The sequence below is a fragment of the Octodon degus genome, unplaced genomic scaffold (genome assembly GCF_000260255.1).
Source record: "Octodon degus isolate 3935 unplaced genomic scaffold, OctDeg1.0 scaffold00267, whole genome shotgun sequence".
In the NCBI taxonomy this organism is placed as follows: domain Eukaryota; kingdom Metazoa; phylum Chordata; class Mammalia; order Rodentia; family Octodontidae; genus Octodon; species Octodon degus.
Genome location: NW_004524843.1, coordinates 1,665,624 through 1,682,501, shown reverse-complemented (window position 1 = coordinate 1,682,501; position 16,878 = coordinate 1,665,624). Strand labels below are relative to the sequence as shown.

General features: G+C 34.4%; 1 protein-coding gene across 6 annotated transcripts in view; it reads right to left on the bottom strand.

Annotated features, from left to right (window-relative positions):
- Positions 1 to 16,878, bottom strand: part of Scn9a (sodium voltage-gated channel alpha subunit 9) — a 112,795-nt gene that overhangs the window by 48,680 nt on the left and 47,237 nt on the right. For all 6 annotated transcript variants that reach the window (XM_023706630.1, XM_004646391.1, XM_023706633.1 and 3 more), the window contains exon 16: positions 12,391 to 12,861. In XM_023706630.1, the coding sequence (XP_023562398.1) occupies positions 12,391 to 12,861 (471 nt within the window). The remainder of the gene's footprint in view (positions 1 to 12,390; positions 12,862 to 16,878) is intronic.

Genomic DNA, 16,878 nt, shown 5'->3' with positions numbered 1-16,878 from the left:
GAAAGAAAAGCATATAATTGAAGATAAAAGTTAACTTTACTGTTCTCTTGACTCAGCTTCCTTGGGATAACCACAATACAGTGTGTGCACACATGCACACATATGAAAAGTATTTTCTTTCTATATGGCTTTCCATGGTCCTCAATACAAAAAATTTGTAGTTTTATAAACACTTTTTCCCTTAAGTGTGAACTTATGTAGCCAAGAAGGACTTTTCTATTATGGAAAATATCAAGTTTAAGTATTATTATTCTTCAAGGATTTCCTTTTGATTGTTTTGAAGGTGTGTTTCCTCGAGACAGTCATGTGGGTGTCATATTAGAAAATGCCCTAACTTGGTCATTTACAAAGTTATTACTGACATTTCCTAAAATAGGCATTAACATTATAGGACTATTTTATTGTTAGTATAAGAGTTAATGCCAACCAGTCATTTCTTGTCCAAGAAGTGTGAAATAAGATTATCTAGTGACGCTGCAATCTGACACTCAAATGCTGAAAACCATGAATCACAGCAATACCACAAACACAGAACTCAATGAAAACCTTTCCCAAAGAAAATGGTGCTTCCATCTCAAATACAGTAACTTGGGGGCTCAGGAGATAGCTCAGTAGAATAAGCACTTGCCTGGCAAGTGCAAGGTCCTGAGTTCAATCCTCAGTAACACACACAAAAAAGTACAGTAACTTAAAAGTATATTTTGTACAACTATTTCACACAACAAAAGGAAGATATTCCTTAATGAATAGTTATTTTACATGGGCATCAAAACAAAGGTACACAAATAACAAGAAGTTTGAGAGAAGCGAATCAAATGGGAGGAATTGGCATAAAAGAAAAAGTATGGGAAATATTAATGATTAGCCAAATTCCATGGCTAGTTATTAAAGAAAGCATATCTATTAGGTGAAAGTTAATCAATTTTTAATTTATGATGTATTTTACTGTCTGTATTGTGTTTCTCCATCATTAAAAGGCAAAATAAGAAAGGACAGAATAAGGACCAAATACTTGAGAATTCCACTGATTACTGTGTAGGAGTCTAGGTTTCTCCAAGTTTAATAATCTGAATTTTAAATATTTTTTTCTGGTGTAGAACAGAAAATAATTTTCCTCTCTACCTTGCAGTTATTAAAGTCTTGCTTTTTCTTCTGGAAAACACAAACACTATTTTGTTGTAGGTTTTTTAAAAAATTGGTATCAAGATTTTTATTGTTTATCTTGCATGTAACTATAGTGTCTTTCCCTATTTAGATTACTGAGTTCTTTATCTTTTTTCCTAATCCCTGTGAAATTTCTCAAGATTCTGTTTAAAACATGATGCCCCAGATTAAAGAAAAAAAGAAAGAAAAGAAATTCAGATGCTCTTGCTCATTGGTGTGTTTTTGCCATCTGGATTTTCACGATACTTCAATAACTTAGCAGAAAACTGTCAGTTTACTTACAAATTGCAGTAAATTGTTTAGTTATATTCTAATTACTGGCAATGATGCTCCTGCTTTAAAAGGAAATAAATTGAGGGCCTAGGGGTCGTAGCTCAGCGGCACAACACCTGCCCGGCAAGTGCAAAGTTCTGAGTTTGATTCCTGGTACAAAAACGGGGTTGGGGGAGGAAATGTAATTTTTCCTTTACTACTGTTCTCTTTCTTTTTTCCCCCCATAATTTTATTGAGAAACAAATAACAATGAGACAGTTTCAAGCCAAATTGTTAGGACAGTTTCAATAATTAACACATTGCATACATTCTTCCTAGTGGTTAGTTGCTGTACAAGATGCGGATATGATATCCTATTTACAAACACTATTAGAACAAATCCCTATATTCATTAATGGCATGCAACTATATATCTATCCTAACCATTTTGAATACACAGATACAAAATGGACATTCATCTGTATCCCTTTTTTTTTGTTTAGTTCCGTTATTTGAATATTATAGGTGTGTTAACTCAGCAAAATATTCTAAAAGTGTCCAGTAGTCCATAATAGTATTGGGTCTTCCACTTCACTGGCAATGTCAGAAATTGTTGACCTGAGTCCCCTACAGCTCAATATAACAGCATGGTTTTAATTCTTATACTTCAGTTTTATACTTTTCTGCTGGACGGTTAAGACCAAGATAAACCAAGACCTATGCAACAAGAGTTGTAGCTTTTGAGTCTGATAAGGTCAGTGAAATCCCCTCAGGATTATCCTGAGATCCTGTACCTCAGATTATAGATCCTTTGTCAGTGTCAGCCATGTGGATGGCCGTGACTCATCCACATGGCTGACACTACTGTTCTCTTTCTGTTACTGCTGGAAAAGCCTATGCAGACTCTTGGGACGTCACTGTTCATCCAGTAGGAAATGCAGTTCTCTCACAGGGTCAAATGGAGTATAGTCTCAGGTGCCGTGGAAATCAACTGAACAAATCTCATCTACCTCCAGGGAAATTTAAAATAAAATACTGGTTTCATTGAAGGCCCCTCTATTGCCAGCCACCTTCTTCCTAGGGCCTTTGATCTCCAGAAATATTATTACACTAATGGTAATGATAAGATCTTGAATATAAAATAAAACAGACAAGAACAACAAAATTTGGCCCAATAGGAAAGCCAAAGTAGCTGCAGATTTCTTAGATTGTATCCTACCACTCTGGGATTTGTTTCTAGGAACCAGGGAAGAGGAACTCAATGATAACTTTTTAAAATGCAAAGTGTCCACATGTATTCAAGAGTTCTGCACACTGTCACAGAACTCTTATACTCTTGTTAGAAAATAGGTATTTAAGAATCTGAGATATGGTAGGTCAAATCAGAAGTATTTTTAAAACTTTGGAAACAGATATTTAAAGATTGCTGCTGCTCCAGGAAAATTAGAGTCTAGGTAAACTGGAGAAGGTGAGGCTACCAAGTAGATTCTAAATTCATGCTTATTTATAATTTCAGAAAGAAAAGTAGAAATCAAAACATCGCAACCATTTTGCTGTCTTCTCAAACTACTCATTATGAAGACAGGAAAGACAATGAATAAATTCCAAGGAATTGTAAAGTATGTAATAATATATGTTTTTAAACATGAGCTTTCTAACATTAAAATATAATGTAAAATACAAGATTTACATGGGAAATGTATGACTTCTAACATTCACATAGGCAGTTTGTACCGAAGTGCTATACTTCAAGGCACTCTGTGAAAGTAAACTATTCAGAAACAGAGTTTTTAATCAATTAATGGACATTTGTTGACATGTATCTCATCTTTTCTAATAGTTGTTTGCTAAAAAAATTATAAATTCACAACACATATAAGTAGATGTAGACACAAAGTATATTTCTGAAACCAATTCTCTGAAATGTTATGTTTTACTTATGTGTATAGATACTATATCCATACAGTTACAGTTTCTAATTGAAGGCTATTTCCTATGCTGTGCAGTAATAGTTTTTGTCAAGTATATTGCCTATAGGTCACAATCAACTTGAAATAAAATCTCTTAAAAGCACTTTTAAGCTAACTTCATTATTTATTTATTTATTTATTTATTTATTTATTTATTTATTTGGCAGAACTGGGGATTGATCTTAGGCCCTTGCGTTTGCCATGCAAATGCTTATTCTACTAAGCCATCTACCCAGTCTGAAAGCTAGCTTCAGATCAACTAAACACTAAAATATTTCTAATCATAAACTGTTAGCCCTGTTATATACATCAAGTGTATGTTGCTTTCAGGATAAAGTTTTGCTTTCACCACTGTACAATGGGTAACCAAAAATGCAAACATTAAAAAAAAAACCAAAAAAACAAAAATGCAAACATTTTAACAATGACAAAACAATTAAAATGTGGATTACAAAAAGGCAAGATTTTTACAGTGGGTTTGTCTCCACAGAATATAGTTATAATTCATTCAACAAGTTCTAATAAGATTATAATAACATATTATTGTATATTTTAGTGGTATATCGTTTTTATTACTTTTTAGAAATATAAATGAAGTGATTTTTGTTAGTATTCCTAATTTTAGAAATAATGATTTATATACTATTGACATCTAGATTCAGAGCTTGTTTTGTAATATGCTCTATTTAAACCTGGCTTCTACAGGCCCGTTTGACTATGCAAATAATCAGCAACTTAGTTTCACAGTGAGTAATATTGCTTCTTGAGTCAAATTAGACATTTCAAATACGATTTTTCATGCATAGGCAGTGTCTACTAGCTCTCAATTGGTAACATTTATATATGAGCAAATAAAATGATATATACCTTATGGAACTGGTTAGAAAAAATATTCCTCGTAAGCACCCTGCTGAAAATCATTGAAAAATGTATTTGAAGCTTATACTAGAAATGGGGCACTGTGCCTCTGCACCCCACTTCCTAGATGCACACACAGAAAACAGCTGACATGCATGCATTTTAAATGTCCTTAATTTGTAAACGTAGAGCTAGCACTGCAGTGAGCCTTGCTTGCTCTGAGGCTTTAGGTTCATCACTGAGATATTTGCCTACAAACTTTGTTTTTAGTAGAGATTTAAGCTACTCAAATTAAAAATTCACAGAGGTTTTTCAATTAAATGTTGCCTCCATGGCTTCTGTCACATTGTGTTTCTTCCTTTAATATTCCATCCAGCAAGAAATCCACAGGTCATGCATTTGAAAGCCCCCAAGGGATGAGTGATACATCAAGGAAGCCATCAAGAGAATGACAAAGCGTGGTGGAATTTCCCTGGTTACATGCTGCGATGTCATCTCATCCATGGAACGATTGCACATGGCTCTACTTTCTTGCAATGGGTCAGGCAGAAAGATTTTGTAGCTGGACAACATGCAAGACACTGAAAAAAATACCATATATGCATGATGTTTTTTAGGTACCCTGTGTAAAAGTGGTCACATATAGCTCTGGTTAAAGCACAGATCTGCAGTCTTGCTTGATCCGGTTTGATTTTACCCCTGTGAGAAGTGATAAGGTTAGGTACTGAAATCTAGAAAGACAGCACGGTGGAAAAGGTTAGACAACGTGGCTTAAATGTTTAATGTCATGTACATGTAAGTTGAAATTAGTTATATGTTTGAAAATATATGATATACCCAGGGCTACATAATATATTTAAAACACAAAGATTAAATATCATTAAACATAGACTTAAAAAAGCATTATAAATTTATATAATTCTGTCATCAAGGAAATTGATACTATAAAGTGTGAATTCATTCACATTCTGTTTGCTGTTCAGTACAGCATTTAAAAATAGGCAATTTACTAATAGGCAATAAACATGCATTGTTTGATAAAACATAGTCTAAAATTTGCATTTCTTGATTTATTTATAATTATATTCAAATAATTTTATCATTTCAAATAGGATTTTAACAAATTGACATTTCCCGATTTATCTGAACATAACGAACTCAAAACACTGATTAAATCTGCCAGACCAAGGGCTGCTAGATAACTCAGCTGACCAAGCAAATGTTTAGGCAAATTCAGAGGGCAGGGGTGCCACATGCCGGCCCCGAGAATGGGCGTGGTGTTGCATGCCTGTAATCCCAGAGTTGGAGAGGCTGAAAATAGGAGGATGACTATCAGTATGAGCTGTGTAGTAGAGTCCTGTATCAAATGCATAAATTAAAATAAATAAATGAATAAATCCATCAGACCAATATTAATTTAAAAGAATTTTGGGGGGCAAGTGAACAAATCAAATAAAGAGGTAAAGATTTTTCAAAAGTTTTGGATGTAACCTAAAAGGTGATTTTAAAAGTAATCTAAGGATCAGCCAGATAGCTCAACAGACTAAAGTGCCTGCTTAGGCAGGCTTGGGGACGGGGGTTCAATCCCCAGAATGTGGTGCCGCCCTGGCCCCAGGCCCACTGAAAGGGGCCTGAGACCAGGCATGGTGGCACGTGCCTGTAATCCCAGCTCTTGGGAAGCTGAAGACAGGATCACGAGTCCAATATGCATGGTGAGGCCCTGTAAGATCCTGTATTAAAAGGCATTAAAAAATTATGCATAGAAAGATCAAAGATCAGTTTCCTCAAAAAACACAACCATAGTTTATACCCAAATCTTACCAAGTCAAATGCATTTCTGGAAAACATTATTATATTTTCCAAAGTTCAATTATAAGTAAAATTAAAATTTCCCTTTTGGCAAAGAGAGTAACTGCCTCTTTGAAAAGAAATTGTTGATAACAAAATCTGAAAAGAGATAGTTCCATTAACATCGTAGTTAAAAGCACAGTTATCATAAAGAGCTACAAAATATTTAACCTTGATTACTATAAATATTTAAGCAACTTGTTATCAAATCAATAAAATGAATGCATTTCATCTCAAGAAAGCATATTTATGTCTTTCCAAGGATAATGCTTTCAAATTTTTAATAGATAAATAAACGCATGAGTGAATCAAGTGCGCAATATGAGGGTTTGTTCCTCTGTCTGAGATTTCCTTCCGCACAATATGTGCCCAGTAATTTATCTCCACACTTTAGGGGCAGCACTACTGTCATCCCTTTTCCCTTGTTTTCGGATGAATTACAGTCCCTTCCTCAATGGTTCCTCAAAGGACTGGCTTATGGTCCTGTTAGGGGCCACACTTTGCTCTGCTCTATTTTATAAGTAGTCTCATATTTATCTTTGGTGAAAACTACTACACTATAAATGTCCATATGGTGAAATTTCTTACTACTTACCTTCGATATATGTACATGAAGTTTTAACATGGCCTTTTTGAGACCAAAATTTTTGACAGGTGTAATTAAGGAGAGCAAAGAACTTTATGACTATAATTATGCTGGGTAGATAGACATAGAATTTTTAAATATATTCTGCACTATGCATAAAAATAAGAAATAAGTGAAAAAACTTCTTAGTGACCAAATATTTATGAAATTAGTAATGGATTATGTTCATAAACTTCATGTCTTATTTTTCATTTCCTGTATAGTACACTGAACCACGTGAAATCTCTACACAGATTTAAAAAATAATTAAATATTTGCAGTTTCTTATTGTTCAACTTATTTTATTTTAATGAACTAATTAATTTATTTTTTGGCAGAACTGGGGCTTGAACTCAGACCCTTGCGCTTGCCAGGGAAGCACATAGTCTACTGAGCCATCTCCCCAGCCCCTGTGCAACTTATTTTATAACATTCAAATTAAAACCTTACTTCCTGATTAGTGGATGATTTCAAAATATGGCATTATAATGGACTCACGAGTTTTCCAGTATATACGGTGTCTGCATCTCTTAGAACATAAAAATACTACCATACAATTCTTTCAAAACTTTCATATAGGAATGATAGTAATAATTTATAAGGGAATTCATTTTCATACAGGAATAATGATTAAGAGTAGTAAAACCCATGCTCTAGAGTGATTACTACATGACAGGGACCATAAGGAATAAGAAGACACTTGGTTACATGTAACACTGGACACCTAGATGCAAAAAGAAGAAAGCGAGTGTATACATACGCACACACAAGACACAACACATTCAATGAAAAAGACAGACATTAGCTACCTTGACTCCCATTATACAAATGTTCTCTTCATGACATCCCTAGATAGTACATATAGTTAATTTCTACTTATAGATAACTGAGACTTAAAAAGACTAAGAGAAGGTGCTATTAGTCCTTTGTTTGTATGGGACTTTTTAAAGTTTGAACCACAAGTTTTCACCAGCGTGTTATATATCATGGAAAGGAAATATAATTATTTTCTGTTCCTTAATTGTGCAATTTGAGGTCAAATATTATTACATTGTCATTACATGTTTTATGCTTATTCACTGGAATTCTAGTATTGTGCTACTAATTGCACCCTAATTTTCCTTTCTGATGATTTATTGGCTATGTCTACCTCATTAATTCTTGATCTTCATATTCTGGGTATTTAAACTCATTTGAGAGGAACATGTTTGTCTTAAAAGAACTGATGACAGATCAATATTTTTCTATAATAATACAGTAAGTCACACTGACCAACAAGAAGCTTCAGAACTCACTAGCTGGGGTTCGGTGATGCTTCTAAGTCAGGGTCAGTTAGGCCTTGAACCTCTCTCCCCAGAGAAGAATGCATTAGGGAATAACCACAAGGGTCTGAGTTTGGTCCAGCAGTGTGTGTCATATCTATCAATGATTTAATTGAAGGCACATTATTATAATGCATTATTATACCTTATATAAGTAGATATTCAGAAATGAATATGTGCAGACAACAAACACTGTAATGCATAAAATAAGTAGTATGGAATGAATGAAAAGCAATAGTCACCTAAACTTGAAAAAATGAATTATAGGTATAAAAATCAGTCCAATATAAAAGCTAATATGATAATTTCTAGGAAATACATACATTTAAAAGAATTCAGGGCTTTGTGTATCCCTGAACTGTTATGTTTTAGCTTGTACACGTAGCCAGATATTAAATTATTGCATGTGGATTAAACCAGGACATTTTATTCCTTCAGCAATTCAACATAGTGCCTGGGACACTGTAGGCAGCAATAAATATTTATTGAATGAAATGGTACATTTCATGCTTCATTTGAGGCCTATAATGCTAATAGTAAAAGTCTGTGGAGTACGCTGTTGTTTGCAGGGTGATTAGAGGACTGCACTGTACTCAATGGGAGGCTGAGGAGAGGAGCCATTAACTGTGTTTACACTCTGAGAACAGTGGGGAGTCCTATTCTGATGGGTTCAACTGAGATGACAGATCTTTCTTGATAGAGACAGGCTGTATCTCAGACAAATGTGGATGTCCTATTGCCCATGGTTTCCTCTGACCTGTTTTAAGATATCTGACTAAGCCCTTTAGTTGAACTCATTTCAGATAAAATGTTTTACTATAAAATAGTTTTACTTGATTCTGGAGGGTATCTTTAACTATCAGCTCAAAAAGGAGACCTGCTGAACTGCGAGTTGACACTAGAAGAGAACTGAAATGTCTCCTCCATTGGCTGAGAGAAAACAGGATTCTAGGCCTAAAGAAAGGAGTTTTGAGGATAAAGCAAGAAAAACTGAAGATCAGTGATGTTCTTTCCCTTTGTTCAAAATTCAGGTACTTAAATGGACAACCAGGGACCTATCTAATTTTTTTTGCATAAAAATAATATTTGTAATGTTAGCTTAATTATATCAACTTGATTAGCCTAAAAATATCCAGTAGATAGGAAAGCATACTTCTTGGTGTATCAGGGAGGGTCATGGAGGTGATTTTAGGCACTACACATGTTCCTGGCACTGTTTTCCTGTTCTGCCATAAACTAAGCATCTTTGGTCCACTTTGCTCCATATTTTTGCCTTGAAGCAAGCTGACCATGGACTAAATTGTCTGGAGCTACAAACCAAATAAACCTCTCCTCCTTTAAATTCTGGATATCAGATATTTTGTCTAGCAATGAGAAAATTGACCAATACAGTATTTCAGGACCTTGTATCCAAGCCAAGGAGGAAGTTGAACTCATTTTTCATGACAATGCAGTCCTTCACAGTAGCCACCTGGAACACTATTGATAAGACCTCTGTGGCTTCTGAAGTTCCAGCCAGCTGTGGGCAGGGAAATCACAGGATAAGGTGCACAACAGGCCTTGGGAGCAAGCTCTTCATATGGTTTGCATTTACTAAAATTGTGACCCCTGGCCTATCTCATGCCCCCTCTCTTAATTTCTGTGCCTAATAATCATTAAGTATGTGTGTGCAAGTATTTAATCCTGGGCTTCAACTAAATGTTCATTTGAACACTTTTTGATAGGAGTTGTCAGTAGATTTGAATCATGTCAGTTGATTAGAATCATTATAATTCTATTTTCTAGACATATAAATTGAAACAAGTCTTTTATAAATTTTTCAAGATCATTGATTTAATAAGCATAACAGCTGGAATATGAGGCCAATGTATTTTCTTCGAAGTTATATTCTTATCCACTCTCCTTCTTACACTGTGGTTAAGACTTAAATGACCTGTATGTATAAAATTAGAAGTTACTTTGCCTTAGACTGTCAAGACCAGCTAGCCTCTTTGACTTATAAAGTCCCTGGAATGTGTCAGGCACTATTTCACAAATTTGAAAGACAGAAAAAGAAGAATGTTACAAGATATGGATTAAGCAATTTAAGAATTTGGAAACTAAATTAGGAGCTAAAGTTATGAGAATTAGGCCAGGGAATGTCTGCATGAAGATGAGACATCTTAGGTAAGTTACTGAAGTTCGCATACTTTAGGAGTCTTAATTTGAGAGACAAGCAAAATCCAAAACTCATGCAATGATATTCCAAACTAAAGTAATGAGAAAGACACTAGACCTTGATTTTCACTGGTAGCCACAGTTTAATAATTCTGTGCTATGTAACATTTCCTACAGATCATGAACCCATCACTCAATTCCAGCAGAATGTCAAGGAGGCTTGAATGGACTTAACAGGACACATTGAGATAGACAATAGAAAATATCTTTGAAGAAGGACAAATTTTCAAAGTCCCTAATTGTATGTCAGTTGTACCACGTAAGAAACTGAACACTTACATGGCAACAATGATGCCTTCACTAGTTATCATAAAGCTCATTTTTAAGGATTTGCTTGTCTTAAACTCTATGTTAAATGATTTAAAAAGATTAGCTTGTGTAGTCTTTTTTACATTCTCTAACTCTTGTACATTATCATGTGCAGAACACAGAAATGAGTAGAATAATAATGTGTCTTTTTAGTAAAGAGATATGAACACATTGTTTATGAGAAAAATAAACAATAATCCGGAGGTGGGCAATATTATCCACTGACCTTTGGACAGCTCAGTTCATAGAGAACTAAATTTCATATTTTTAGGATGTGATAGGTGGCAAAGTAATTTTATGGAAGCTTAAAATGGTGCATTTCTTTTATCAAATACTCTACAACTGAAAACACCAATTTAAAAAGATAGACCAGCACTATGATATCAGAACTTACATCATATCATATTCCTTTGCCATATTTGAAATAATTTTTTGGACTACCTAGGAACATATATTTTTCATTTAGTCATTTTCTCACTATTTAGTAAAATATAATGGTTCTATCTATCTGTCTGTCTGTCTATCTATCTATCTGTCTGTACATATCTGCCTATCTATGAATTTTATGTATATACATATGACTGTGTATTGGTCATCATTATTCTATAATTTTTTCCAAATCCACAATAAATTCATGGAGTGAAGGCCTTAACAAGGTTGAAAAGATAAAAGGTATTTGTAAAAATTGGTCAAATAATTTTTAATATAACCTGGAGAAAAAAATAGTATTTTTCAATAATATCTTGAAGTTTTAAGGCAACAAGATAATGACTTAAATATTATTCTCTTATGGTAATTGTATTTCATATTAATCAAACTGCAATTCAATATTACCTTGACTTGACTAAAGATATACAGAAAAAAGTAAGAAAGGAAGAGATACAACTTCAAGGAACTTTCTATTCTCAATGAGTTTACAGTGCTATGTGATGATTTCTCAAAAAATTAAAATACAATGCTCATTTTAAAATAAGGAAGAGTTACAAATTTGTGTGGGATTCAAAGTGAGTCCGTCTACTACTTGAGCAGAGATTCAAAAGGACGCAATAGGTAACATGTTGGAGAGAGATGACCATTATTCATTTACACGTATTAGTATACACCATGATTCAGGAAATAATTTCACAGATGAAAAATTTGAGCTTTGGGTCTTGAAGTATGTATACAGGACTTGAAGAAGGAAGTCACAAGCAAATTCACAGAGTAACAAGTGTGTATGGCCTAGAAGGAAATTGGCTTGGCATAGGGACTGGAGCTGCAGTGGGCACGACAGCACATACCGGTAAAATCCCTCTGGGGTCCTAAGATGAAGCTCCTGCATACACACATTGTGTACACAGGGGGCTTTTGGGACCATGGGTTCATCAAAAATATGGCATGGGTGGGATGGAATCTGAGGCAAATTAATAAGTGTAGAGTAGATGGAAAATGAAAGCAGAAGGCCCATTGGAACTCTACTGGCAATGGTTAGGCAGACAGTGCACACAATAACAGAGAAGAGGAGAGGTGCGTTCAACAGACCGTACAGATGGAGATGGTATGTGACTTTATGACTTGCAACAAGCATGAGGTGAAAGCTTGGAAGACCCAGAGATGCCTGGTGGTTTCAAATACCGCTAGGCAATGTTAAATTAGTGAGAAAAGTTTACCATGTGAAACTTCACACACACATGCACACACTCACGCGCACACACACACACACACACACAACTTTCTATCAATATATATGTGACACTTGATAGAACTGAGGGCAGGAGGCATCTGAAATGTCTATTTATTTCAAGAAAGTTAATAATATGAAACAACATGTATAAAGCAATCTTACCTCTTTGCTATAGTCACTGTCAGAATCGCTACTAAGATCCTCAGTATTCATATTTTCCAAATCAGATTCCCCAGGGGCAATAGGTACTGTCACTGTGAGACTAGGATTATGAATAAATGATTGATAATCACTTTCTTCCATCAAATTTCTGTCCATGCTACTTCCAAAGCCACTGCTTCTTTCATTACGGAAAATGAGATCTTTGTTCATTTCAGCAAGAGTACGGCTAGAGATGTAGTTTTCCATTTTGCCGTTTAGATCTTCTGTTTGCCTTAGCTCCTGGGAAACCTTTGGCTTTTTTGAAAATGCTTTTAGGATAAACTCACGTGCGAGCTGTTTCACATAATCTATTCCCTTTTTTATTCTGGCCACAGCAATCTGGAGGTTGTTTGCATCCGGGTCTTCATCGAGTGCTGTTAGATTGTCAGAGCTAAATGAACTCAGTAGTAAAGCAAGAAACAGGTTGAGGACCTGCATCAGGTTGGAAGGGGGTGGAGAAGGGGGCAGACAGGAAATGAAAGAAATAAGGATAATTTTCTGAAATACAGTCCAAAGTACAAATTAGACTCCTCAACACTCTCTCCATATAGTAGCTTCTGAGTGCTCTAGGGAGCAGAAGGTCAACTCTACCCAGAAAGAATTACCCTGGGGAGAAGAAAATGCCCCTTCAACATTATAACTTCATCAGTTTTAAGTTCATTTCTGTATCAAGAGATGTTTGTTCCATTTCTTTTTCTTGAATTAACATTTTTTCCTAACATTCAGCTATTAATTATTATTTTCCAGCTTTGAGAAATCAATTGAACAAGAAAATTGGATTATTGTTTATGGTGCTGAACCATTCAGGTCAAAATCTCTACCCTTTTTCTCAGAATATGAGTACTGCTTGTTGGAATAAGGAGTGTAAAATACTTACCTAGCCCCCATTTAGAAATATTTTGTCCAGGTATCAAACTGACTTGCCACTTAATGTAACAAGCATAGAGTACAGACTACCCTGAAAATATGACTAATGTGAGATAATAATACTGGTTAGATGGTTTCATTGTCTGTCTTTTTGGTCCTGGAAGAGGTTATAAAATAGGTCACGACAGTCTCTACTTTTGAAGCAAATTCCTATTTGTGAGCAAAAGTGTCTTTTTTCTTCTGAAACAGGGGTCTGGGTTAACTCAACTTTTTTTTTTTAACAAAAATAATTTTCCCAGAAGTAAAAAAAAAATGCATAAAATACATATAATATTAACATAGAAAAGTTTTATGTTAATATTATTTTATATAAGAAACTAAAAGGTAATTGAATTACCCATTGATTTAAGTGTCTTTGTGACTAAAATAATCTATGTCTCATTTAGAAAAATCAAAATTACACTTGAGGAAAAGGAACACAACTTGATCTGGGCCACCCCTAAAACAATTTGTCAGAAATGTTAAACATAAAAAACAAGATTGAAACTGAGCCAAAGAAGCTTCTAGGGAGGGAAGATGGGAATCATTTAAAATTATTATCAAGGAGTCTCAAACTAGTTTAGTTTTGGTCATTATTCTCATTGAAAAATAGATTTCAAAATGAAATATGTGTCTGATATATTTGTGTTTTGATAAGATTATTATTTTTCTTTTATTATATTTGTTTTGGTACCAAAAATGAAACTCAGAACCTTGTACTTGCTAGGCAGGCATTGTGCCTCTGAGTTATATTCCCAGATCTTTGATAGAATTATTGATAAGGGCCTAAAAGTCTGTTTCACAGTATTAGTCTCCTTAGTCCTTGAAAGTGCTAGGAGAATCCCTTTACAATAATATGCTCATGTTCACTGAGAAGAGATTCAATAATACCTTTCCATCAAAATTCATTAAAAAGTGCTGGTGAGACAGCTCAGTGGACTAAGCACCTCTTAGGCAAGCACAGGGACCAGGGTTGAATCCCCTGCACTGTATGCAGCACTGACCTCATCCCGGATGTACTGAGCTAGCCACAGAGACCAGGCGTAATGACTCACGGCCATAATCCCAGTGCTGGGGCTGCTGAAAACAGGATTACTATGAGCACAAGCTGAGTAGTGCGACCCTGTACCAAATACACAAATGAGAAAAACAAAACAAAAAAAAAAACAAACAAAAAACTCCCCCAATGGATCAGTTTATCATCTAACTCAAATCTAAGATTATATCAAGGACATATTCTATGCTACCAGTAATTTTTACATTACTTAACTTTAGTTGCCAACAGATAGCTCTGCTTTTTATTATCATGGGTAGGTAGCTAATGAGTGATGCTCTGAACCAGTCCTCAGCAAGACTATATGTAGAAAACAATCCCTAAGGCGCCCTTCTATGTTTAGCATAAGGGTATCTTGCCTTTCAGGAGAAGCATTATCTTTGACAAAGCAGGGTAGTGTTATCTTGAGGATAGCAGTCCTCAAGCTCAAATACCATATTACATATCCTTTAAACACCAGCTTCAGATGCTTTTTTTGAATCCCTGGGCGAAACTTTTTTCTGTCAAGACCACTTTTAATCTTGGTCACTTTTTATACCAATTTTCTCTGCTCTATTAGACTATAAATATATTGAAGAGAAAGATTTGATCATAGATATTTTCATCTCTCTACTTAAATAATATGAAGCAATGTCTATGTACATGTTTTTCATAGGGAAAGTATTGAAAAATATTGAAGAAATAATTGGCAAAACTCCAAAAAATCTACCTTTTATGCATGCCTCACCAAATAAAAATATATAAAATATTTCTGATTGCTTTTGTGTAGCACACTTTTATAATTTATTCTTCTGATTACATCACTATGTTTGCGTCAAAATTTTATAAGAAATAAACTATATTTTTAGGCATTTACAAAACTTAAGTTCAAGAGAACCAAGAAAAATGTTTTACTGCATCATTAGGAAGATTTCAGCAGGCCGAGGAGAAGACTCAGTGGAATAAATGCTTCCCTGGCAAGTGCAAGGGCCTGAGTTCAATCCCTGGTTCCACAAAAATAAATAAATAAATAAATAAATAAATAAATAAATAAATAAAATACAAAATAAAGAAAGATTTCAGCTCTCATACAAAACTAGAATATTTGCTCATAACTCAAGGATTATCAGTTATTACAAAATGGTAATTGTGTTGCATATTTTTAAACAGTAATAATGTAATTTGCATTTCATAATTTACTGATATTTTTGACACACTATCATTTAATATGTGATTTGATGGATGTATTTTTTTTCCTTATCTGATACTTTGTACAAGGGAGTTTAAAAGAACAAACAAACAAAAATAAATCAGGAATACAAACTTCTCAGAGGAAGAAATACAAAAGAAATTCAAAAAAGTAGATGAAAAAGTGTTCTGCAGCACTGGGCATTTGAGAAATGCAAATTAACACAACACTGAGATATCATCTTACTCCAGCAAGAATGGCTATCATAAAGAAGTCAACTAATAATAAATGTGGGCGAGGCTGTGGGAAAAATGGAACTCTTCTCCACTGTTGGTGGGTATGTAGACTGGTGCAACCACTGTGGAAAGCAGTGTGAAGACTCCTTAAAAACTAGGATTAGAAGTCCCAGTCAAGCCAGCTATTCCCCTCCTGGGTATTTTTGCAGAAGAGCTTAAAATCTCACACCACAGTGATTATGTGCACCCTTGTTAATAGCAGTACAATTTGTAATACCTAAATCCTGGAAACAACCCAAACATCCTTCAACTGAGGAATGGATAAAAAAGGTATGGTATTTTTATGCAATCGAGTATTACTCAGCTATGAAGATAGATAAACTTGAGGCTTTTATAGGTAAATGGAAGCAACTAGAGGCTGTACTCATAAGTGAAATAAATCAGACCCACATGTGTAAGCATTGTATCATCTCCCTAGTAAAAGAACCTGAAAGAATAAATAAAATCTGAGAGGTACAATAGAGATAGTAAAATGGACAAGAAACTGTACATAAGCAATGAACAATGGAAATGAGGGAAAGGAAAGAAGACAGGAAAAAAAAGAAGGGGGAAAACCATGTAAGTATATATACAAGATAGCTGGGATGATTATAGTGCTGATTTCTATCAGTTTTTTGAAAGTAGATGTTAATGTTTTAAATTTATATTTGCCTAACTGTACATCCTAATATCTATAATCTAAACAACTACATTGAAGACAGCAATGTGCAATGCTATAACTATGGTTGAATTATCTTTCATCTTTTTGCTTTAACTGTGTACCATCTCTAATGTCTTAGCTATTATTATTATTATCTGTTTAAATACCTATATATGGTAATTGGAGCAACAAATTTGATAACAGTATGTAATATAGTGTGTGTTAATCTTCTTGTTTTGAAATTCTTTAGCATTTATGTTGCTTTATATTGTTCTGTTTCTGTCTTTGTTCTAATTATTTGCTTTCATTTTTGTTTTTACTCTTTAAAATAAAGAAAAAGAAATCAGCAACCTTTCTTTTCAAGGTAGTGGGAAGTGGAGGTACC